Below are 26,474 nucleotides of genomic sequence, written 5' to 3'. Positions count from 1 at the left end.
TGACGTGTATGTTGGGTACATGATAGAAAATGTAATAGATACTACAGATTAAAAGTGCTGGGAGACACTGAAGGCCCAGTCCAGCCACAGTGGAAATTCCTTCCCAACACCTTGTGAACACCTAGGCATCCACCATTGAGGCCCTACCCTAGCCATACTCTAAAACTGCCCAATAAAATCTAAAAGGAAGTCTTTATAATTAAGATCCTCAAGAAAGTACAAATTTTGTAGAATGGTATAGATTGGTGGCATGTTGGAGGAGTATGGAAAATATCTTTGGTTTTCCATAGATTCGCCTTTATGTTCACACTGTTAAAGATAAATGACAAGCAACTGAATGGCTTGCAAGAACAACAACAAAAAAAGCCATTCTATGGAGGAAGAGAAGATAATACAGAGATGCCTGCATTGTATCATCTACAATGTACTACAGGAAAAAAAATAACAAACATACAAAACAAGAAAATGTCATTCACAAGCAAGGGTAAATAAGTAAAATAAGTTATAGACCCAAAGTCAAAATTTTCCCAAGTTTGATTAAAGATGAACCTATTTAGCAAACCAGACCTTAGAGTGGCTTATATAAATTTCTACAAAGACCTAAAGGAAAATATATCCAAAATTAAAGAAAAATTTATTTGAATGAGAGGGTAGATAAAGAATCTCAGCAGAGAAATAGAAACTATAAGTAGGAAGCAAATGAAATTCTAGAATGGAAAACTATAATAACTGAAAGGAAAAAAATCACTAAATAAACTTAACAGCAGATTTGACAGAAGCGTCTGTAAATTTAATGAGAGACCAACAGAAAATATCTAACAGTAGCAGTAAAAGTGGCAACAGCAATAGTAGTAATTGTAGTAACAGCACCAGCAACAATAGCAGTAGTAGTTGTAGTAATAGCAGCAGTAACAGAAGCAGCAGTAGTTGTAGTAACAGCAGCAGTAACAGTAGTAGTTGTAGTAACAGCAGCAGCAGTAACAGTAGTAGTTGTAGTAACAGCAACAGTAACAGTAGCAGTGGTAGTTGTAATAGCAGTGTTAACAGAAGAAGTAGTTGTAGTAACAGCAGTAGCAGTAGTAGTTGTAGTAACAGCAGCAGTAACAGTAGCAGCAGTAGTTGTACCAACAGCAGCAGTAATACTAGCAGCAGTAGTTGTAGTAGCAGCAGCAATAGCAGTAGTAGTGGCAGAACAATTACTTGGAGTAGTAGCAGTATCATCAGTAGCAGCAGAAGCAAGGAGTGGGGAGAATTTGCAGGAGAAAAACAACAAATATTTGATTGATTACAACCAACATGCACTGTTCCTGGCTATTTGCATGCATTATTTCATGTAATCCTCATCATAACCATCATGTAGATACCAGTGTTACCCCCCATTTTACAGTTAATAACACTAAAGCACAAAGAGGGGCCAGTTCAAAGTCACACAAGGCGTGTCTGGATTCATACTCAGGTACAAAGTCAGGAACCCTACTCAGCAGTGTGGGTCCAGCTAACACACAAGAGCTATATTCTACTGAGTAGCTTTTGTATGCATAAATAAATAAAATAAATCTTAAAAAAAAAATGACAGATGGCCTTTTTTTCAAATAGCTCCCTACATAAACCATAAACAGATCGCAAACAAGGAAAAGAAGGTGCACTCTCTGGTTTTAATAATAAATGTGGTCTGGGACAGAAAACCTGACACAACCAGGGAGGGGTGAAGGGATAGCACATGACCCATAAATAACCTTTTTTTTTTAAGATTTATTTTATTTTTAAGATTTATTTATTTATTTATACAAGCACTGGGTACAGTCAGAAGAGCGGGAGGGTGAGAGAATTCACCAGAGCCAGGGCGGGGAGCAGAACAGGCAGAAGGAGTGAAGTACACTGTCAGGGGAGCAGCAGGCAGCAGGAGAGGCCTGCGCGCCATGTGGGCCCCTCCTCCAGTGGCCGGGGATCGAACCTGCGATGCAGAGGCTGCGGGCAGCTTCGCAACCCAGCGTTCAAACGCTGCACCACCGGGGAGGCCCAACCACATTCTTTAAAAAGTTCTGTGGTTCAATTTTTGCTCCCTTTCCTTTTTTTTAAGATTTATTTATTTATTTATGCATACAAGAACTGGGGTACAGGCCAGAGATGTGGGAAGTGAGAAGATTCACCAGAGACAGAGTGGGGAGCAGAACAGGCAGATCTACTGAAATAGATTGTTGAGGGGAGGAGCTGGAGAGACAGGAGAGGTCTGTCGTGCCATGTGGATTGCTCCCTGACCAGCCAGGATGGAAGGAGAGGCTGTGGATTGCTTCACAGTGTGGTATTTAACCCCTTGCGCCACCAGAGAGGCCCTCTTTCCTTTTTTAAATTAAGGAATCCTATCTTTTCTGACCTGTTGTACTTTACACATTGTTTGAAGCCATATTTTATCTCAGTGATATTTATTTAGTAGACTTTTTAAAATCCCAATTAATTCTCTGGTTTCTCTTAAGTATAAATCTTTCGCCTTTTACTAAAAATCCCAATTAAGAGTTACCTGAACATATTTTGCCAGTTAAATATTTGAGCTTCCACTACAAAGTATTGTTCTTTTCTCCTTATTTCTAATGAACATTCCAATAAGTACTTAGACTTTCTATTTCCAGTTCATAATCATTTGGTCATAGTGTGAGATCATTTATTTGTCATCCACAAGCCCCTTTCATCACCACATCTAAGGACAGACTTCATTCTTTTGTCCTCAGTAATTTGCACTATGATCATCCTTTGCTCCTTCCTTTGGCTTCTGATTCTCACACTCTGAGAAATGTTTCTCTGTCACCTCTGTGTGATCCAGTCTTCTCCCGGTCCTGAAAGGCAGCATCCTCCCAGATTTAGTTTCACAGTCCTCTTCACTTGCCAAAGGTTTGTCTTTGGTGACCATCTGGATCTAACTAATCTTCCATGTAGATTAATTGCAATCTTCTGTCTCACAATCTCCATCAAATTTGGCAATCAGTAAAAATCTTACAGCTCCATACAATTAAGTCCCTTATTTGACTCCTTCTTTCCTTATCCTCAACCTCCAGAAAGTCACCAAGTTCTCTCCCAAAAGGCAATACCTTCTTCCAACCCCTCTGTTACCAATCCTGTAGAGTTCCCCACTCACTCTCACCTCAACCAGCAAACAGCTTCATCACTAGTGACCTTCCACCACTGTCTTCCTCTGAACTCACTTTCTGTTGTTTTTCAGAAAATACAGCTGTAAAAACATCATTCTCTGGTCAAAACTCCAGTAGTTCCTTCCACCTTGGCTTAGTAACAACAGCCATTTCTGACTACCACACTCTTCCTTTCCCTTTCCCGAGGCTTCAGGTGAACAGTCTACGTGGTCCTGCTAAACATGCCCTTTCTTTCCTGTTCCCAAGTCTCCTCTTCCCATGTCTCATGTATGACTCAATCCCTGACTAAAATGTCACTTCCTCCATGAAGTCCTCCTCAAGCTTCCCAGACAAAAGCAAATTTCACTTCTTCAACACGCCTCCTAATACTTCATGTTCAGTATTACACTACAGTTGGTTTGCACTATATATTTTTTTTTTTTGCACTATATATTCTTTCCTGGAACTGAAGTGTAAGTTTTAAAGGATTTTCTCATGAGGTTTGCTGAACAATGTAATTTAATTCTACTCTCATTTGTATTCCCTTTGTACTATATAATATACATGTGTGCATATTAAAGTTAAGTTTGAAAATGTAAACAAATGAACAACCGAGCCAAAATTATAGAACCACCAATGTCAGACTAAGGCAGAGCGAGCCCTCCCCCCATGACAAAAAGAAGACAACAGAAAGCATGCAGAGCTCTCCCCCCATGACAAAAAGAAGACAACAGAAAGCATACAGAAGACTTTCTGAGATCAGCACAGAAGAGAGTACGCCCTTGTTCTATTTCTAAAATCAGTCACGGTTCAACTTGTTCTGATCAACCCTCTAATGTCAGGGAAGATTAGTTTGAAACTAAAATAGCCCTCTAGCCCCCTGCCCCATCAGAAATATTTTATGATGAGAACCAGTCAAGATAAATGGAAAGAGAGACGTCTCGCCTCAACGGCCCATGTCTCTAGGCCAAATAAGCAGAGATTCACTCAAACAACTCAATTACTTGAACCACCCAGGGCTAAACCACCCACTTCTAGAAAAAGAAGTAGACAGTCATCAAGAGATTGAGACAACTGCACAGGAACAAGAGGAATTATGACAAGTCATTCTATGGATAACCTACTGTTGAAGCAAAAAACCTAAAATTTTGAAGTGCCCTTATTTTCTGGAGGGCATTCCCACAAGCTATTTTTAAAAGAATTTCTGAAATTTCTATTTCGGATGGACTTGAGAAATTTTATTTACAAAGTCCATGGGGTGCCATTTTCTCTGAAGTAGTTACTTCAAAGAACAGCTCTGAGGTTAGACATTCCTCCCAAATGAATAAAGCTGGTGAATGTGCTCACTTACTTGGTACAAAAGTATTTCCTTGGGTCTAAAAATATCCTACTTACAGTTTAACTAGTTAAATTTTAAGACAATTACCAATGTCATCTTACTTAACTGAATAGTCACAATCTTTTTAAAGGAACACTCACCAATCTCTTCACTTGGATAGTCAACATTCACTTTTTCATTCAAAATGCTGTTTTTACTATTAACAGTTTTGCATGTGCAAACTGTATTTAACATTTAATTCTGAAATTAGCAGAAAGCCCAAATAAAATAGCACCATAATTATGAAATAGTTTAGAGGAAGAAATGTATTGAAGTCAGTTAGCAGGGAATCATCTATAAACTATAAAATAGAAAGGAACCCCTTTAAAGTGATTTTGAAGACTTAATGTGATCAACTCCCCCAATCGTGTCAAACAATCAAAATGAACCAAAAGCAGGATTTATTTTGACAAAAAGGATAATTCTACAAGCTCTCTAAGTTTTCTATAAGTTGCAGTAACAAAGTATAAAATGTCACCATTGTAATATTGCTGAAATATTTAATTTGCTTTTATTTACTGTAATTAGGTAGTAAATTTAATTTGCTAAACTTAGGCATGATAAAAGGCATTAAGGGTTGAAGACAGTACTGATGTCAAGCATCTGTACTGCCCAGCCACTTCTAAGGCATTATCAGTAACTCATCTGAATGATGTATTAGTCACACTTTCTTTCCACATCTCAACAATCATCACAGCAAATTGCAGTGTGATTCATAAAATAATCATCACTCCATTTGCTCAAATACCTAATTGTTACAATCATCCTTTTAGAGAATTCTGTTAGTTGCTAGTCTGAGGAAATTATCATATGTTAGTAATTATGATTCTTCCTGATTAACATCTCCAGCATATCGTATTCGCAAAATGTTAATTTGCAATATTTCATAATGCAAATTTTTATTCATTGTGCTTATTTATAAACATAGCACAAAAAACAAGGCATCTTTCTCTTGTTATCTTATCCCTGGGGCTTAGAGATGTATGGAATTCTCCTAAACAGGAACTTCTAATCTCCACAGTGCATGCTGGTATTTCTTTTTTCTAATTTTTAATTTTTTTCATACATCATGTGCAAGCATAATTTATGTGAAACATAAACCTAATCATATTACACACTGACTTTTTGTTTATTTTGTTTCATTTTGTGGTACTCTGGTCTCCATGCCATTTTTTTTTAATCTTTCCCTCACCTCCCATTTCTTCCTACCTCAACATTTCCGTGGGTCACCCATATTAACCACCTCATGTAGGCTTCTGTCTTCTGTGATGCTCGCGAAATCATATACCCACATACTCAAGCAAAAATGTAGACATTAGTATGGAAGAAACTACAAGTTTCAGTGGAAGAAACTACAAGTGCCCTAGGATAATGATTTTCCTCTTCTGCATTAGGTCCCCACTACAATCACCAAACTTGGGCTGCGCACAGGCTGCCTCACGTGTAGCTGCACATGACTATGTGACCAGATGTGGTCAAGGGAATGACAGGAGAGAAATGATACAAGCAGTTCTGGACATATTTAAAAGTAAAGTGACTTTTTCTTCAAACTCTTTTTCTTTGAAGGAAGACACATAAAAGATAAGGTGCTGGTAAGGGACTGTCACTTCAGACCCAATGGAAGTTGAGGATGGATTCCTAGATTCATACATATTTTTGATTATGACTGCTTCATATATACAAAAATACATTTCCTGCACCTTGCTTTTCTCTCTGAACAATACCTCATGGGAATCTCTAAAAACACCTGTTATATATTTTTTATTCATTCTTTTTCTTGCTACCAACTATTTCTTAACAAGGAAAAAAACGAAAGTTGTTCTAGTCACTCCCTTTAATGCATATTCACCGTATCTTCAGTTTCTCTACTATAAACAGTTCCACAAATAAACATCCCTCACACATGCATCCCACATACTAGAGCTTGGATTTCTACTGACTGGATTCTCGGAAGACATGTAGATAAGTCAGGGCTAGGTATATCTCAATAGATTTTTGCCACCTGTTAGAGTAAATTCACATTTCCACCACAGGAGTAGCTATTTCTCCATTTTAATTCACCTTTTCCTGAAAAACTGGGATCCATAACTGGGATCCATGTTTCTGTCTATCAACCGGTATGACTTCCTGGAATGCAGCATACATTAACACAGTGTCTGTTCCAAACTGTTTCCCCAAATTTATTATTTTCCTATTGATTTTGATTATTGCTTTTTTTTAATTACACAAAGAGTTTTACTTCACTTAAGTCAAATATTTCTATAGTTTCTTTCATAGTTCCTGGTTTTGGAAAAGTTTTTGGATTAGGCAGGTCTTCTAATTCCTATTTTTTTCTTGCAAGTTTTTTGTTGTTTTGAAAGTTTTAAATTGGGCATTTATAGGTTAATTTTTAGTACATCTAATTTTTTTCTCAGGAAAACAAAAGCATATGCCAGCACCCTTTACTAAATAAGTATCTTTTTTCAATGTATTGATATGAACTTTGGCATTAAATTTTACTTTGTACTGAGGTTTAATTTTTTTCTCATATTCCACTCTTTGGTTTTGGTGTCAGGGTCTACTTCATAAAATGAGCTGGTAAGTATTCACTCCTTTATTATCCCTCAAAGAATCTATATAACATTGGAGTCAGTTCTTTCTTAATGCTTCCTTACATAAATATGTACTTGTAAAAGGGATAGCTTCATAGTGCTGTGTCTTAATCCCTTGCATCACCAGGGAGGCCCTGTACTTGTAAAGGCAGGGAGTATTTTAATATCCTTTTAAGATTATTGTAGATATTCTTCTTTAGTAACTCAACACTCACAAGTGCTAGATTCTTAAAGTTACTTTGCATTGTGCAGTCTGAAACTTTTCACACTCTGTCATAGTAAGTTCTGTTGGTATACTGAACATGGAATGGATATTTACCCCACACATGATTTTATAACATCATATGCTACACATTTGGAAAATATCAATTCAACAAGTTATGTGGATTTCCAATTATGAAATTTCATAACTTTGCATTGGTTAATCAGCATCAATAGCATGAGAAAAATCTTAGTATTATAAAGCTCTCAAGTTCACTGTGACTAATAAAAGTTCTCCAAGTTCTAATTTTCATTAAAATGTCAAATTTTATCATTAGCGACAAATACTGTCAGTTATGTTGCTTGCAATGACAGGCTTCTTTTATTCACTTTTGATAAAATGTCTGCCAAATATCCAAGTGTGAATCATCATAGCTCACCCATCAGTCATTCTTGCAAAATAAACTCAGACTCGCCCAAAACAGCAGTTATTGCAGTACAGAACTCTGGCAGTTCTTCATGTACATTCCATCTCACTCACACACCAAAAAGATGTACATTTGAGTTACGAGATCTGACAAAATAAACAATTTTACTACTTACTTCATCAAGGACATTCTTAAGTAAAATTGGTTATATTTTTCCATAGGCATGTGGCACTGAAGTATATGACTATCACTACAATGTGTCCCACTGCCTTGATCTGGGCTAAGATATAGCATTGTGTTTGCACCATCAATGCAAATGTCAACATAGTAAAAATAAAATGACATTTGCATTATTACAAAAATTATTTGACCTTACAGAACTTGTGAAAGAATCTGGAAGCTATATGTCATGGAATAAACTTTGAGAACTAGAGAAATTTTTGAACCTGTATATCAGGATACATGTGCAAGACTGTTTATTAGATTATTGTTTATTAAATGACCTGTTAAAACATTAAAAAGTATTTTAAGTAGACAAAATAGATACAGTAAAGATAATAAAGCAAAATGACAGTGGTGTGGTTTTTGAGTAAAATAATTAGCTATAGCGATTAGATTTTTAACTCCTTATTTTCTCCCAAATTCTCAACTGTTACAAAATTATTGCATTTAACCTTTGGGTATTTTATTTGAAAAAAAGTTGAAAGTTAGAAAGTATTCATGAACAAAATGACAAAAAAATTGGCAGGTTAATTTAATAAAAAGCAATACAAATGAACCTGTTACAAACGGAACATGTTATAAAAGGATGAACACAGAAAATCAGGCACAAAAGAATATTAAAAATTTAGTTCAATTTAAATAAAGTTCAAACTACTAAAATAAAAATATTTTCATTTTAAATGATACAGGCATTAGTTGTAAATCAATTTATGAAACAAAGTAGAGAAATTATCATCAGAAAAATCAGATAGTAGGTACTTCTAGAGAAGATGGAGAGAGCATGATGGGAAAGGGTTGGACCAGAAGCTTCTAGGGTACTGGCAACAATCTCATCCTTCCCTGAGTGTTGTTTACAATGGTATTTTTTGTATAATTATCTATTATATTTTGTGAGACTATGTGTACCTGAATGCCAATTTAAATTTATAATTGTGTGGAAGAAATGTTTTAAAATATCAATTCTCTCATTCAGTATGTCAATCACTTGGATTTCATTATCTTGGATTTATTTAAACTCTACATTTACCTAGCAGATTTCAAAAGAAATAATGCCTAATTGGCATGACATTTAAGAAAGTAGCAACATCCTTTTTCAGGCAATAGGTGGGAACATTCAGTATGGGTAGAGGTAAAGTTCAAAGGAAGTTTGAAGTTTTCTACTTTATTGCACAAAAAGAGCAATTTCTACCATCTGTTCTCTGAAATCTGATGATTTCTCTGAAAATTGATCTCCTCTTATTGTGTCATCTCATCTTTCATTTCAGTGACAATGGTTTTCCAAATGGCTTAATCTATGTCAGAAATCTTTTTTTTTTAAATATTAAAAAAAAAAGAACCAACTCCACAGCCTGATGATGCTCGTTGTCACACAGTTCTGTGATGTGGATATCACACAAAATGTGTTAGCAATTACAAAGGCAAACAAGTCCAAGTATGTTTGTGAATGATAGGCTAAAATTAAAACTAAAGGATCACTGTCACTGAACATGTTTTCCTATGATGCCCAAAATAAATTGAAATTTTTTTTTAACTTCTTAACATATTTTGTAGGTATATTTTTAGCCACCAAAAAGAAACACACAATTCTCTAATAATGTTGCAAGTATTAGTCCCTTAACACATAAGTATAAAATGGAAGCTGTAGTTTATGTTTGATTTCTAAAATTAAGTATTTTAGAATCTCTAAAATTTCAACAGAATTCAATGTTTTCTTAAATGCTGCATGACCCATATAAACCCAATAATCTGTGTAAAATTTGTTATCACTCAATTTTCTCCACATTTACTGCTTTAACTTAAGCATTTCAATCTCTTAGATTTGGATTGTGTAACATTAATTGACTAGCCTCAACTACTTAAAACCTATGTTAACATAAATCTCTGAAATGGATCTGAGATTTAAATATGAAAGTATGATTTTAAAAGAGGCAAAAATATGAATTTTTTTCATAATCTTGGAATCAGAAAGGTTTTCCTAAGCATGATACATAAACCAGAAGCCATAAAGAAAACACTGGTGGAACCAACGATTTGAAAGACAAATTCTATACATTAAAAATAGCACAAATAAATCAAAAGACATAAGGAAAATACTTGCAAGATGCAAAAAATCCCGAATTCCTTAGTATATAAATTTCTCTTGGGAATCACAATGAAAACATGGAAAAAAATGATGAGTAAAGTTAACTCACAAAAGTAAAATAAAAAAGATATGAACATGCAAAATGTTCATTCTCACTAATAATAAGAGAAAAACAAATATCCAAAAAGGATACTATTTTCCATTTCACAGATAATCAAAAAATGTTTATAACGCAGTGTTGATGATGATGTGGGAAAACAGACATTCTCATATGCTACTGATGCAAGTATAAGTAGATGTAGCCTTTGTTAATAGCTTTATTGAGACATACATAATTCACATACCATAGTAATTCACCCATTTAAAGCATACAAAATTCATCGCTCTTAATATATCAGAGAATTGTGCAGCCATCACTACAAATTAACTTTAGAACATTTTCATTGTACCAAAGAGGGACTCTCATAGCCATTCACTGTCGTACTACCCTCTCTCACGCCTACATCCCTAAATAGTCATAACCTTAAGGGTAATCTGTCAATGCCAATAACATATTTAAATGAAAAACTCCATTTTACAGAATTTATTCTACGAAAACAAACATATATAAACGAAGATATGCACCGGGGTGTTCTGAAAGTAAAACTCTCTAAATAGCCTGTATCTTTCCATGGGGATCTATGCTAATAAAGTGTGGTATACCAGTCAAATAAAATATAACACTATTTTTTTAAGTAAGGTCTTATAACTGATATGAAAACTCATCAGAATATATATATTTAAGTTAAAAAGCAAAACAGAATAGTACATAGAACATGACCTATGAACTCATTTGTTTTAAAAGAAAAGAGATATTCCTAGAACATTTTAAAGGGACTACACAGTAAAATTTTAGCAGTGATTACCTCTGAAGAATGAAGATTAAGTGTTTGAGAAAATGAAAATTAAGTATCTAATATTTAACGTTTTGTTTTAATATAAAGTCACTGCACTTAAAACAATGCTTTTTATTTTTTCAAAGTCACCCAACAACAAAAGCTATTAGAGCAGAGACCACGCACAAGACACATCAGGACTGTCTTAAAAGAGCACACAAGACTCTGCTGAACTTCAAAACCACAAGCATTTCTCCTCTAGCTCAAAGAAAATGTTTAATAAAAGTGATTTTAGCATGTATATAACTCTGTGCTTCACAGTATAAATATGCATATAAATTTGAAGGAGTTATCTAAGTCAGAAAATTATCTCTGAAAAACAAAATTAATACAGCAGTATAACTTCTATTTCAAAAGTGAAAATATTACAAACACTGGCCTAAGAAACTTATTAAAGAGAAACACTTGTTCTGTATTAACAAATTTTTACATTTACAAAGTTAATCTCACCTACTACTTTCCTCTGCCTTCAAATGCCTCCTCATTACCTTTGACTTTTTATTTTCATTCTCATTTTTGCATATAATAAATTCCTTACTTATACCTTACAAAAGTTTTCCATAGACTTTAAATATTAATTTTGGGGGGCCTCCCCAGTGGCGCAGCGGTTGAGCCCTGGAATGCGAAGCTGCCTGCAGCCTCTGCAGCGCTGGTTTGGTCCCACATGGCATACAGACCTCTCCTGCTGCGCCCGCTGCTTCCGCTGGTCCCCTCAGCAGTTTGTTTCGTCAGTCTGCCTGTTCTGCTCCCTGCTCTGGCTCTGGTGAATTCTCTCACCCTCCCACACTTATCACTGTACCCAGTGTTTATATAAATAAATAAATCTTAAATATTCATTTTGTTCTGGAAGTTAAATTGGTTACGATATTAAATTTATAAAAATCCATCATTTCAATTTTATAAAATTCATTGCCCCAAAGACATATTTAGATATGCATATAAAGATGGACCTATAATAATTATTTTCCCATAATTATTTATACTAGTGAAAACTTAACCTCATTATCCAACAAAAGTGGTAAGTTAAATTAATGGAGGATCATTCCATACATGAAATATAACACTGGTTTAAATAGATGCTTAGGAACAATACTAAGTAGCACAAAAATATTCAACATATAAAATAACATATATAACATCAATTTAATAAAATATGTGTTTACAGAATATATAGAGAAAAGACGAAAAAGTAATACAATGATATTTTACCAGGGATCCTCAGTGTTGATTTTATAGTTGATTTTTAGTTCCTTCTTTGTTCCACATTTCCAAAATTTCTTCAATAAAACTCCACATAAATTGTTTTATAATCACAAATACAACTTTGAAAGAAATGAAATTAAGTTCCCATATTGCAGCAACTCAGCATATATTTTATGCTATTTTAAATAGTTTATGCAGGAGAAAAAAATGTAATAAAAAAATTCAAAAACAACTACGTAATTACACAAAGGGTTATTTTAACCAAAATGTACTCTGGATATATTTTAAGATATCGACTAAGTGGATATTTACATGCAAACTTTTCAATGATACCACAAATATTTTTACAGCACACCAAAAAGAAAAACAAAAACATAAGGGTGTGGAAAAAAATAAAGCCACACACATTTAAAATGAACCTCTGATGCAATACATGACAGTTTTAAATGCTTTTTTCTTTCAACACATGTGTGGGTAGCGTTGGTATATTTACCCCTCAACCAAGATGTCATCATAAAGAATAAAGACATTATTTTATGAAAGACCAAAAAACATTCAAAAACCACCACTTCCTTTCAACTATTTTAATTATCTTATGGTAAGCAACCTCAACAGTAATAATTAGTATAAAATAAAAGCAAAAGAAAAAGTGGTTGGGAATTACTTGATGTGACTTTTAAAAACACTAAAGATTTTTAAAGGAAAGAAAAAAATTCAAACAAGAGCTGAAATTAAAAGTGCATCTGAATATAACAAGTATTACCCTTCATAAGGATTTTTAAAATACAATTTTTATTTCAACAGTACTTTTGTATCACTAGGCTTACACCAATGAACAAAACCCTACGTGTCTTAATTAGAGCTGCAAAATGACAGAATATTATCGAAGATGAACTGCAACAGTTGTACTGGATTGAAATTCAAAAGAAAAAAATAGCCCTTTCTCTTCCATTATCAGGAAAAACAAACCTCTATGCTATTAACATTGTTTGGAATATCTAAGAAAAAGCTCATGTCTTTTGTGATATTTGATGAATATAACAAGGTAGTAAGAAAACTATGAAATTGAAAATAACTAAATTAAAATTAAATTTCAGAAATTCTTAGAAGTATCCCATTAAATGAAAGATAAAAATTATTGAAATAAAAATATTAGACATATTAATCTAAATTCATTAGTAACATCTTTCACATTTATACATTTAAGTAGTGAATTGCAATTTACAAATTACAAACAAATTCATTATTTTGGTAACAAACAAACTCATGATTTTTGGTAACAATGCTGTGAAATCAGTAATTATGCTCCCTTTAAACCAAAACTAAATTCATGTTAACAACTTCCCTGGGTAAAGTCAGGTTAAGAACAGTTTCTCAGATTCCTCACCATCTATCATACCACACAGATTTCATCACAATGAAACCAAAGTGTTTCATTGGTATTATAAGCAAAAATAAAAATAATAATAATGATTTTTAAATTTCCCAGAGTAATGCTTTTACTCTGGTAGTTACAGATGACAAAATCTTCATACTAATCCCGCAAAGCAGATTATCTCCATATTAGATAAGGAAATTGAGACTTGGAGAAATCTGCCTATTTTCACACAGCTATTAAAGAGGGCTTAAATCCAAATTTTCTTGACTCCATAGCCTGTGTTCTTACCTAATAAACAACAGAGCCTCTTTTATAATTCTGCTTTAAAATGAACAGAGAAAGCAGCATATCAGTAAACAGTTACAGCATAGCTTCATTTAGCAGATCAATTTAAAGAGTAGAAAGAATAAGATTAGTACAACTAGAAAAATATATTACAGAGCTAAGCTAATATATAAGTTGAGCTAAGGAGGGGAGGGGTACAGGGGGCTCATGGAGGTCAAGGACACTGCTTCTAAAGACTGCCATCAGGAAAGAGCCCTCAACACACTACCTTGTGGGTGTGGAACTGGGACACACAAAATGGAAGATGGACACAAAACAAGAAAGACAAGGCCTCCCCCTCAACCCCCCCAGCATCAGTCATTCACATTTGTACCAAAGACAGTCTCTTCCTATCAGGTATCATTATTCTAAGTAGGACCTGAAAACTCAGCTTATACAAAATATAAAATTAATGTTAATCATTACATAAATCAGAAATACCTCAATCCTACCTCTTTCTCATGCATTCGAGAGAATAAGTGATCATCGTGGAGGCTGCTAGATTTTCTCAGGCTGGATCTGGGTGTCATCTGTTGAATGAGCAAGAGTTATTTAACACTATTTCAGGCCTGGTTTATCCTTAACCCCAAAGTAAAAGTCTATTATTGCCTGAAGCTCAAGCCAGAATTGCCTCAAGTTCAATACCACCATTGCAGGGGAGAAAAGTGATTTATTTACTTTCATTTGATAGGATTAGTACACTATTATGCATTATAAGAAAACCTGTGTAATTTTCTATAAATAACTCAATGATCATTTAATTAAAAAATATTTGTCCATTGAAAAAGTCCATTGACATAATCACCTACCAGAGTTACTGGGATAGGCTTCTGTCTCAGGTACCGAGGATTTTCTATCTGAAAATTTAAAAAATAAGATAAAATAAGGCCATATTCATTTTTAAGTTTTAGTTCTTATTTGATAAAATATAGAACTAAGCTGCTCTATGAAAATGTTTTCTACATGTGCTAATTATTTAATCCATTTTTATAATGGATAATATATATTTTTAGGGTCCCCTAACAGATAAATGATAAAACACAAACTCCTCTACATATGTAAATGCACCTTCATGATCCTCACACAACCTAACTGCAAAGTCTCACCTCCATGTTCCTCACCTCATATTTTGTTCTCCCAGAATTCTGAATGACTTATATTTCCAGAATACCATATGTTCCTTCTGCCTCTATGCATTATCTTGTGCAGCCTTCTAGCTCCTATAATCATATACCTATTCATCTCTGTAGTCTCATTTAATTGCAGACTGGATGTATGAATCCCGAAATTTACCTCCACAATAGGAACTAGAATAGAAAATTCCTTCAGGAGTCCTCCCACATTTTCCTTTTCAGGCTCACCTACACCCCAACATACTCTGTATTCCTGGAACACCAAACTACTGTTTTGCCTTGAAAGCACTACTCTCTCCTCCCTATCTGAGTCCTTGCAATTTATGAAATCATTCTCCCAACATCCTCATGTGATGATCTTATTCATTACTCTCAGATTAGGAATGAACTCTCCACTGGAAAATGAGTTAAATTGCAACTACTACAGTGGTACCCTGGAGGTTCATTCCTTTTATGATCTAACATCTCTCCTATGCAAAACAGTGCCAGCTCTGTAAATGAGCTGGGGTTGTCTTGTAACCCGTCTATCCCTGGTGCCCACTATGTGGGTCTGGCAGGTAGTGGTCCCCCAACAAATATTCACTATGATGTGAAGGAGAGAGAGAGGGAGTGAGATGGGCAGGGAGGAGGGAGGGGCAGAGAAAAGGAGGAGGGATGAGCAGTACCTGCTCTGACCCTCTGTTCAGCTGCTGAAGCACCCTCATCTCTCCCAGCCCTCTAGTTTGTCAGTATGTCTCCATATCCATCTTTGAACACAAGCATGAGGATGATAACATCTCAATTTTGTACTCCTGGCATCCAGCACCACATCTAACACATAATATCCTTTAAATGAAATATTTACTGAATTCATATACTATATGATAAATTAGAAATACTGACCACAATCCCAACCATTTCACTAAAAAATGAAGTGGGAATTAAACATCAATATCAAGGAATTCTAACCTCTTGACATCATAAACTCACATGATGTGAGTTGGTTGAGCGTATCACATGGATACACTCTCAAAGTGCACAGGTACCAATACAGCCTTGCCATGACATCAAATGATGGCAGTTGTTCTTACGCTGGAGTATACCTTTAGCATCAACTGACAAACTGTTTCAAATATATATTATTAGGCTGTCCTCCTTCAAAATCCCAATGTGTGAAGTTCCTCAAGGATTTGTTATAGTTAATCTTCATGGAAGATAATAATCCATACCCAATTTGACAAGAAAGGTAATGGATTCTTCTTTGAAGAATCAACTCATCAGAGAATGTAGAAGCAATAAAATTAAAAATTAAAACTGACTTAGATTTTCAGATTAACCAAGAAATGACTAACCTTCCTGCCCCCCAAAAAATCTAGACAAAACCCACAAGGTTACAGATTTCTGAAAATAAAAAGCAAGCATCAAGGGTAGAAATCCTGAAAGAGTGAGTCCGAGTCACAAGTTAAACTAGTTGTCCGCCACGACTTTCTGAGACAATCTCTCACCCATGGCACAGTGAGCCAGCGACCCACAGACTATAGGATCCCAGTGAGTGAAGAAGGCAGAGGTCACAGTTTGTGGCAGCGGGAGAGACTAAAAGCTATGAAACAGGGCACCAGCAAGAAAGACCTGTGCAGAGGAAATGCCAGATGTTCACTTAGGAGGGTCCAGCAAGCGTATGTCTGAGAGACAGGCCAGGCTAAAGAACACAGGCATAGCAGCATGCTGCTGCTTCTGAGGATTTTGCCATGGAAAAGCCACACCAGCAATCTATGGAATTTGGGAGTTCAAGCCCAGACAGCAAGAGAGCCCTCACTGAAATCGCAATTATATCTCAGGGAACTAACTGAGATACCACAAAGGTCAAAAAAGTTTGGAACTTAATTTCACAAAGATAAAGGGGCTTGAGAAAAAAAGACATTGGAAATCTACAAAAACAAATTAGCAAGCATCCTTAATCTGTTTCTTAATCTGAAAGACTGAAAGTACTCCCTTTAACAGTTGGAACAATACATGGATTCTCAGTGTGAACATACTGTTATTAAACATTGTACTGGAATCTTAAACAGTACAAAAAGCCAAGAAAAGGAGGAGGAGGGGAGAAGAGGCCACAAAGATTAGAAAGAAAAAAAGAATGCTTCATCATTTACATGTAGCCATAGATCTAGAGCCTTAAAAATAAATATAAAAATTAGTCAGAGTTTGGCCAAGTCAACTGCACTTCTGTAAATTTACAAAGATCATCTAGGAAAAAATATAATTAAACAAAGAAATCACTTATAATAACAAAACAACATATATATCCTAAGCTAAATCTAAGAAAATGTATTTCAATTCTTCAGTGAGAAAATAATTAAACTTTTTTGTAAGACTGAAATAAATAGTGAAATCATACTTTTCTATAGTCTCAATATTATAAAAATGTCATTTCTCCCTAACTTGTCTACATTTATCCAAACCAAAATTTCAACAGGTTTTAGGAAAAGTTAATGAATTCATTATAAATATACGTAAATAGATAAGAATAACCAAGACAAGCTAGAAGAAAAAAGCCAAGTGAGGTGACTTACAAAGACATACTATAGTAAGACTATAGTAATGAAGACAAGCCAATGGAGCCAATTAGAAAGTACCAGAAACCCAAATATGTATGAGAGTATGATTCATGAAAGAGCTAGCATTGCAAATGATTGAGAAAACAAGGGTGTGTTCAATAAATGGAAGATAATTAAATCAGATTGTCTCCTCACACCATATACAATAAATTTCCTGTGGGCTAAATACTTATAATTAAAAGCAGAACTATAAAAACTTTCAGAAAACAATTTAGAAGAATGACTTTGACTTTAAGGACTTGTCTCCAAGAAAGATACCACAAGTAACATTAAAAGACAAGCCCTAAACTAGATGTTTGCACATGGTCCCCAAGGTATGTAAAGAAGGTCTTTAAAAATCAATAAATAGAAAGAAAGGGGGAAAAGAGTGACATACAATTCATGGATGAGGAATTATGAATGATTCATAAACATGAGAATACACTTGATCTGTGTGGAAATATGAAAAATGTAAAGTAATACCACAATGATGATATATTTCAGCCACCAGATTGGCATACACAAAAATTTGGCAATAAAAGTATTCAAGATCTGGAGCATTACTGGTGGGTCTATGAATTATTACATTTAATTTGGAAAAATTCTACTAAGTAAAAAATAATAATAAAATCCAATTGAATATCATACGAGAGAAGAGGCATATTCCTTAGTAAACAACACTGTACTATATATACACAGGTTTTTGAAAAAATAGAGGCAGTAAATTTCCAGCAGGCAGCAAAGTACACTCAACAAATATTTATTGTCTGAAGGTATATATGAAAAGTAAGTAGCCATTCTCTATTTTGGGGATGGAGAAAACCAGCACAGAAAGTAAGTCCTTCAAAGACACGTGCAAATCTGCAAAAATATAAAAACTTAACTCATGAAGCAGAATTAAATATAAGGGGAAAATAAAGGAAGTGGGAAACAGGGAATTCTCAAAGATGTCCAAGCTCTAATTAAGCTTAAAATTTAAAGCCAAGAGCCAAGAAAACCATCTGTGACTTATTTTTACCCAGCTCTACATTTATAAGCAGGGTACAAAATATTGGTTTAGCTAATTACAATGTAGTCTTTCAACTATGCAGAAATAACTCCTATTTTATCCTCTTCATCTTTAAAATCATTAAATTCAGAAGTTAAGGAATCATTTTATCATAAATGTCCTTTATTACAATAACTGACAAAAAGTAAAGTCTGTTGTAATATTTTAAAGCAACATTGAATTCTTTAAACAAGTACAAATCTTTTGTTGTTGTTCATTTACATTACATTGAGCTTGTCTCATAACCACTTTTAATATGTAATAGGAATTATTCATAGTAAAGCATGTTCTTGAGTCTATTTGAGGGAAATAAGCAATCTATTTTCTGATTTTGTAACAGCAGCCAGATGTGCTTTGAAGTTAAATGTTCCCACTTTGTAATCCACAAGTAACATGGACTTGAAGCAATCTGTAAACAGTCTTAACATTTACTTTTTTCATGCCTCTTTAGAAAACTTCTTGTTCTCTCATAATACCTCAAGAAAGAATACCACAATAAAGAATGTCCAAAATGGAAGATAAAAAGGACTTATGTGAAACATTAAAGTCTAACAAAATAGTATATGGAAAGCAAAGCCAAAAATAATTAAGTTCCAATGGCATGAATAAATTACATGACTAAACATTTCTTGTGTAAGAAATAAACAGAATCACAATAATAAAACCTATGATAACTTAAAAGAAAATCAGATACAGATATATGAATGCTATCTAATGCAAACTGGTTTCTGATATTTTGTTTAGTTTTTTTTTTAGCAGAGATTTGTTTGGTTACAAAGAGTTCTGTCAGTTTGGTTTTTCAAATTTTCTAGGATTTGGTCAAGGTGACCATATACTCTCTATGGACTAATGTTGATCAACTACTGGTCCAGAAATATAAAAAGACATTTTATCTGTCTTAGAGGTAAGAATACTACCAAGCAATATATTATTAGCAACACAATTAAAAATAGGTGTTTCTACATCATACCCTCAATCAAAAGAACTGCCAAATTCTCTCTATAGCATAAAACACACTCGTTCCCAAAGTTCAAATCAATCATGTTCCAAAATAATGACAATATTTTAGAACTGAAAAATGTTTCCCAAAGAAATATTACAAAAAACAGAAACTGATTCCTTGGTCTAATCACAACATTTCAACAAACATTTAATAAGCATAAATCTAATACTATAAAGGCACAGCCCAATGACACAAGGAAAAGCAAATATGCCAAAGGAACAAGATGCAAACAGACTCGTACAGTCACCTGATTTATGAGACAAATAGCACTGCAATGCAGCAGGAAAAGTCTGACCTTTTCAATAAATGATATATAGACTATACAGAGGGAGAATAAATCTCAACTATCTTACAACCTAAACCAGAAACCTCTGAATAGCATGCAGATCTAAATTTAAAAAGTTAAATGATAGTGTTTCTACAAGAAACCCTGGGAAGAACATCTTCAGTACCTTAAGCTAGCCAAAGGTCTTAAATAAGACACAAACTAGGGCTACCCCTGGTGGCGCAGGCAGGTGAACACCACACTTGGAAGCTGTCCGCAGCCTCTGCAGCGCCGGTTCGATCCCGGCCGGCCAGGGAGGGTCCCACATGGCATGGCAGACCTCTCCTGTCTCGCCTGCTGCTCCCCTCAGCAGTGTATTTCGTCAGTCTGCCTGTTCTGTTCCCCGCTCTGTCTCTGGTGAATCCTAGCACCCTCCTGTGCATCTGGCCTGTACCCCAGTTTTTGTATAAATAAATAAATCTTAAAAAAAAAAGATACAAACTAGCACCAACCATAAGTAAAATATGAGAAAACAAATCGCATTACTTTAAAATTTCTGTTATCAAAGACACCAGTAAAACAATAAAGGAAAACAATAAAGTAGATGAAAATATTTTACAATATATCCCAAGAGGCCTCTAATCTAAAAAAGATATAACACTCTTACATATTAGTAAGAAAATGGGAGACAATCCAAGAAAAGTTGGCAGTCTTCAGTGGGTACTTCACTCAGAGAAGCTATCCAAACGCCCCATAACATACAAAAACTTTGTCATCAAGAAAATACAGTATCTTGATACCATATCAATAATCACTCTCAAGAATGACTACATATTTTTAATTAAAAAAATTAACCTGCAATACCAAGTATTGGGGAGGAAGAAGAGGAATAGAAACTGGCACACACTGCTGATGAGGACTCAAGTTGGCATGACTACTTTAGAGAAATGTCTGCTAATATTTACTATTTCAATTAGTTTTTTGATGCAAAACACATCACTCCAAACCTTCATGGCCTAAAACTGAGCCATTTTATTTAGTTTACAATGTGAGTTCACACCTTGGGCAGCTCATCCTTTTGAACAGCTTATTTCAACTGGACAGACTCATCTGCCTGCTACACTGGTAGAGATAGGAAAGAGCTCTGTATCTGTTCTGTATAAAGGGGCAGACATAGCTGCACCTGGAGGAGGATTAGTAGTTCTCAACAGGTCACACTGAAGGAGGCCACAGTAAGTGGAACAGTCAGGTTTCCCAGATTCCTTACAGGGAAAATAGAGGAGCAAGAAAAATGTGACCTAGTTGAAAAGACAAGGGAAGGATGAGTGATAAACAGTTGCTGCCAACTTCTCCTTGACATTTATAATGTTCCCAAGACCAATTTACTTTATATGCCAGCAAATATAATATTTGCCTATAACTGTTAGCTCACCATTTCTGTTGTTCTGATCTCTTTTCAACTCTTAACATTATTTTGTCTTCTCATATTTTTAGATAACACTGAAAGCAACACAGAGTTTCCCATTTTATAGTTCTTTGCAAAGATCCAGTTCCTTAATCAGTTCTAATGGTTCGGTTCTAATAGCCATTTCAATTTGGCTTTTTTAGTTCAGCAAAATGCTTTTGAAATACATCCATGTTGATGTGTACCTTGATAATTTTAATCATTTCTTACTGCTGAAAATTACTTCTTTTTTTATTTTTTGTTTGGGATTAGTTGTTGCTTTGCTGCTTTTTAAATTAAATAAAGGATCTTTAGTCCTCAGTATCACTTTGGCCACATCATAGAATTTTATCAAAAGTCACCATTAGTCATTGTAGTTCACACTAAGCTTTAATCATTGCCTTTTAAACATAACTATTCAGAAGTGTTTTGTACTTCGATTTTAACTTTCAGGTAGAAACATGAAAAGGAAACTACTTGGTTGATGTTAATTTCTAGCTTTATTAAAATGAAATCATTTATAGGGAATTTTTGTTGTCCTAATTAGATCAGTTGCATAAACGCCCACTGGGTATCCCATTCTTCTTGCACTTGCTTTTTCTTCTCTAGCCATTTTTTTTTTTTCATTTTTAGAAACTGCCATAACCATTTCAAAAATAAAACATCAACCATAGCAATTTATCCCATATCAAGACATTTTTCATTTTTCTTTCAAAAAGGTAACTCAAGGTGAAAACTGACTTAGAAAAGGAAAAATTCTACATACAGAAACAGAAATTGTTAGTTTTTCTGATAGACTCCAGCTCTCTCACTCATTTTAAGCTACAGTTTTAAATGGAAATATACTTGCAGGCCAGGAGGACAAATGACTTTTTTCTTCTTCCTTAAATCATAAATAAAACACAAGATGAGAGAGTAATATATTGCCTCTTGGCTGACTCCTCATGGGAAACAACACATTCAATTTAAAAATGTTTTATCTATTTAGTATGTGACTCTGTAACAAACGCATACAATGGTGAAACCAGTAATAGAAAAATTGCATAGCCTTTTTTATTTGGCTTCTTTAGTTGACTATAATGCTTTTGAAATTCATCCACTTTATTGGCTAAACAACAAAAAAAAGACTGTTAGAAATACTTCCATATAGGTTTTTGTTTGAACAAAATACTTAGGAGTAAGATTGCTGGGTCATGTGGTAAATGTATGTAACTTCTTTTTAAAAATTGCTAAAATGTCAGGGCCTCCCCAGGTGGCACAGTGGTAGAGCGCTGGGTTGCGAAGCTGCCTGCAGCCTCTGCAGCGCCAGTTCGATCCCTGCCCGCTGGCAAGGGTCCCACATGGCATGACAGACCTCTCCTGCCATGCCTGCTGCTCCCCTCAACAGTGCATTTCGTCAGTCTGCCTGTTCTGTTCCCTGATATGGCTCTGGTGAATTCTCTCACTCTCCCACGCTTCTGACTGTACACAGTGCTTGTATAAATAAATAAATAAATCTTTAAAAAAATAAAAACTACTAAACTGTCTTCTAAATTAATATTTCACATCCCCACTAGCAAAAGTTAAGAGTACAACATTTGGCAATGTCAGGTTTATGTTTGTTTGTTTAAACCATTCTAATAAGTATATGATAATATCTTATTGCAGTATCTTTAATCCCACCATTTTATTGGGTTGTTTTCTTATTGCTGAATTTTGAAAATTTTTTTATATATTAATTTTTTTAATATACTCTGGGTAAAAGTCTTTTGTCAGATATCCACAAATATTTTCCCACAAGTATTTTCTGGCCTTATAAATTGAGAAGTGTTTTCTTCTCTCAGCTTTTGGAAGAGATTGTACAGAATTAGTATTATTTTTCTTTTAATTGTTTGGCCAAATTTGTCAGTGAAACTTTATGCACTTGAAGTTACTTTTTTGAAAAGATTTTAACTAAAAGTCAACTTATTTATAGATATAGGACTATTGAGGTTTTCTATATCTTCTTGAGTGAGTTTGATAGTTTGTTTCAAATCAAAGAATTTATCCCTATCATCGATGTTATCAAATTAGACCTATCAAATTGTCTGCTGTAATCACATATTTTACTTCAACAATAGGGTCTGTAGTAATAGCTCCTCTGTCATAAATGATATATCAAATCTATTCTTTTCTCATTTATTCTTGGTTGGTCTGGTTAAAAGTTTATGTATTAGGCCTCCCCTGGTGGCGTAGCAGTTGAGCACTGGGCTGCGAAGCTGCCTGCAGCCTCTGCAGCACCGGTTCGATCCCTGGCCACCAGTGAGGGTCCCACATGGCATGCAGACCTCTCCTAACCCCCGCTGCTCCCCTCAGCAGTGTATTTCATCAGTCTGTCTGTTCTGCTCCCTGCTCTGCTCTGGTGAATCCTCTCATCCTCCCACGCTTCTGACTGTACCCAGTGCTTGTATAAATAAATAAATAAATCTTTAAAAAAAAAAAAGTTTATGTATTTTATTTATTATTTAAAGGTCTAGCTTTTGATTTCATTGCTTTTTCTCTTTTTTTCTGTTAAGTTTCATTGATTTCTGTTTTAATATTTATCATTTCCTTTATCTCTTGCTTTGTGTTTCATTTGCTCTTTTTTGGGGGGGGCAGTTTCTTTACATGGAAGTTGAGATTCATGATTTTGGACTTTGTTCCTCTTCTTCTTGCTGTTTTAAAGATTTTCTCTTGTCTTTCAACATTTGTTTCTACAGTGTGCCTGGGTATGAAACTTTTGTGTTTATACTAATTCAGAGTTCATTGAGTTTCTTGGATGTATAGGCTGATATTTCTATCAAATGTTGGAAACTTTTAATCATTATTTCTTCATATTTTTCTCCTCCTTTCTGGTATTTCCATTATATATATGTTGATGTATATAATAGTGTAACACATTTTTCAACACACTGGTCATTTTTCTTTATTCTTTTTTCCCTGTTCTTCACCTTACTTAATCTCTATCAATCTATCTTCAAATTCACTGATCCTTTCTTCTGCCAGTAAATCTACTGTTGAGCTCCTCTAATAAAAAATCACTTTCCTTATAATATTATTTAATTCTATAATTGCTATTTGGTTCTTATTTATGTAAGTTCTAACTCTTTATTGATATTCTCCACTTGATCAGACATAACCATCTAAACTTCCTTTACTTCTTTAGATGTGGTACATATATACCATGGAATATTACTCAGCATTCAAAAAAGATAAACACATGCAATTTGCAGCAACATGGATGGCGCTGGAAGGGATCATGCTCAGCAAAATAAGCCAAAAAGAAAAAGAAAAATACCGGATGGTCTCACTCATAACAGGAATCTAGAAAACTTAAATAAGGGACCAGGAAAATGAATAACTATAAGAAAGTGAAAATCAAAATCAACAAAAAACTATGAACCAGAGACACTTATAGGGGGGCGGGGGCGGGAGGGGAGGGATTGGGGTCAGAATGGGGGGGCTGCAATTGTATGGGGAATATAACAATAAAATTTATTATTTAAAAAAAAATGAACAGTGATGTAAATAAATAAAATATATATATATATATAAAATAAAGTGCTTAGCATACTGACTGACAAAAAAAAATAAAAAAAATAAACTTCCTTTACTTCTTTAAACATGGTTTCCTCTAGTTTTTTTAACATATTTCTAATGGCTACTTTCAAGTCTTTAAATCTGGCCTCTGGGCCTTCTCACAGGCACATTCTGTCATCTGAGTTTTTACCTGTGTATGGGTCATGCCTTCCTGTTTATTTGTAGGCCTTGCAGTTTTTTTCTTGAAAACTAAACATTTTAGGTAGTATAGTGTACAAATTCTGATTCTTGATCCCCATTCCCCTTTACCCTCTCCAGAGGCAATTTTTGGATTGGTTGCTAGCTTGTTCATTTGTTTAGTGGATTGGGTAGATTATTTCAGAAAAGTGTATTTCACCTTAGTAGTCTTTGTATCACCCCTCAATGGAAGCAGCCTTGGGGATACACAGTCACTCTGGGCTGACATTGGTTGTAGCAGAGTTCTCCTTGATTATTTATTTCTCTCATCTCTCTGTTAAACCATATGTCTATAAACTATACATTAAACTATATATCATACCCAGCTGTCAGACTCCATGAATTTCTGGCTGATTGCTCTATTGTTTCCAACAATGGCCTGGGCCATGAATTGCTCCACAGTCTTGATTCAATTCAGCAAAGGTTGATGTTGAGGCAAGAATTGGAGGATTTTTCTAATTCCATGAGGATCTTAACCGTCTCTTTAGTTTTTCTCTAGTGAACTTGCCAGTCTATAATTTAGCCTACTGTTCTTAATTAAGTGGAACTACCAGTCTCCTATTCGCATCCACTAAAACCTCCATTGCTTTCCAGCTCACCCTTAAGCCTGAACTCTCCAATACTCTGTGTCTAATACAGTAAGTTTTGTTTTTTGTTTTGTTTTTTTTGTTTTGGTTTTTGTGGGAGGAATTAAGCTCCTGATTTCTCTGTTCTTTTGAATTCTTCTTCCCATGTGCAAAATCTCTGAACCACTATTCTGGATGCAATTCAGGGGACTTAGCCTCTTGTTTTCTTGGTCTACCCTTCCTTGTGTGAAATCTCTGCCCTATGTACAATGCAAGATGAGGACAATCAGGGCCCCACTTTTAAGCTTATTGTTGCTGGGATAGAGGCTTTGCCCTATAAGTGGGGACTGGGTGGAGGAACGTACTCAACCCAATCACTCAATTTCACTCACCAATAATTTAGCCTCTTCAACTTAGACTCTGAGAGGAGAAAAGCTGGCAGCAAGTCCCTCCCAATGAGATACTAAATCCCATGATTGGAAGACACAGAAAGACTGAGACTTCTGGGTTAGTCCTATTGGGAATGGAACTTCCATGAAATTTATCTGAAAGGAATAGCGGAAGGGTGAAAGCAAGTCATGGCTCAAATACGACAAGCTCTTCTGTTCTTACCAAGTTATAGTTGATTTTCTTGAACAAAAACTTCCTTCATTTGCTCCCTGCTCACAGGGCAATTTCCAGAGAAATAACAGAACTCCTCTTTCTTTTCTAACATAAGTATTTCATACAATAAATTTCCCTTTAAAACTTGCTTATAGTTGTACCCACAAATTCTGATATGTTGCATTTTCATTTTAATTCAT

At 34.7% G+C, this 26,474-nt stretch overlaps 1 protein-coding gene across 1 annotated transcript in view; it reads right to left on the bottom strand.

Moving 5' to 3' along the window:
- Nucleotides 1–26,474, bottom strand: part of CEP112 (centrosomal protein 112) — a 358,230-nt gene that overhangs the window by 288,862 nt on the left and 42,894 nt on the right. The window contains 2 exon segments of the mRNA XM_037492830.2: nucleotides 14,318–14,395; nucleotides 14,675–14,722. Of these exon segments, the coding sequence (XP_037348727.1) occupies nucleotides 14,318–14,395; nucleotides 14,675–14,722 (126 nt within the window).

This window comes from Talpa occidentalis, unplaced genomic scaffold, assembly GCF_014898055.3.
Source record: "Talpa occidentalis isolate TD23 unplaced genomic scaffold, MPIMG_talOcc4v2.1 talOcc4.7, whole genome shotgun sequence".
Taxonomy (NCBI): Eukaryota; Metazoa; Chordata; class Mammalia; order Eulipotyphla; family Talpidae; genus Talpa; species Talpa occidentalis.
The sequence above is the reverse complement of the archived record's forward strand: the minus strand, read 5'-3'. Positions and strand labels throughout refer to the sequence as shown.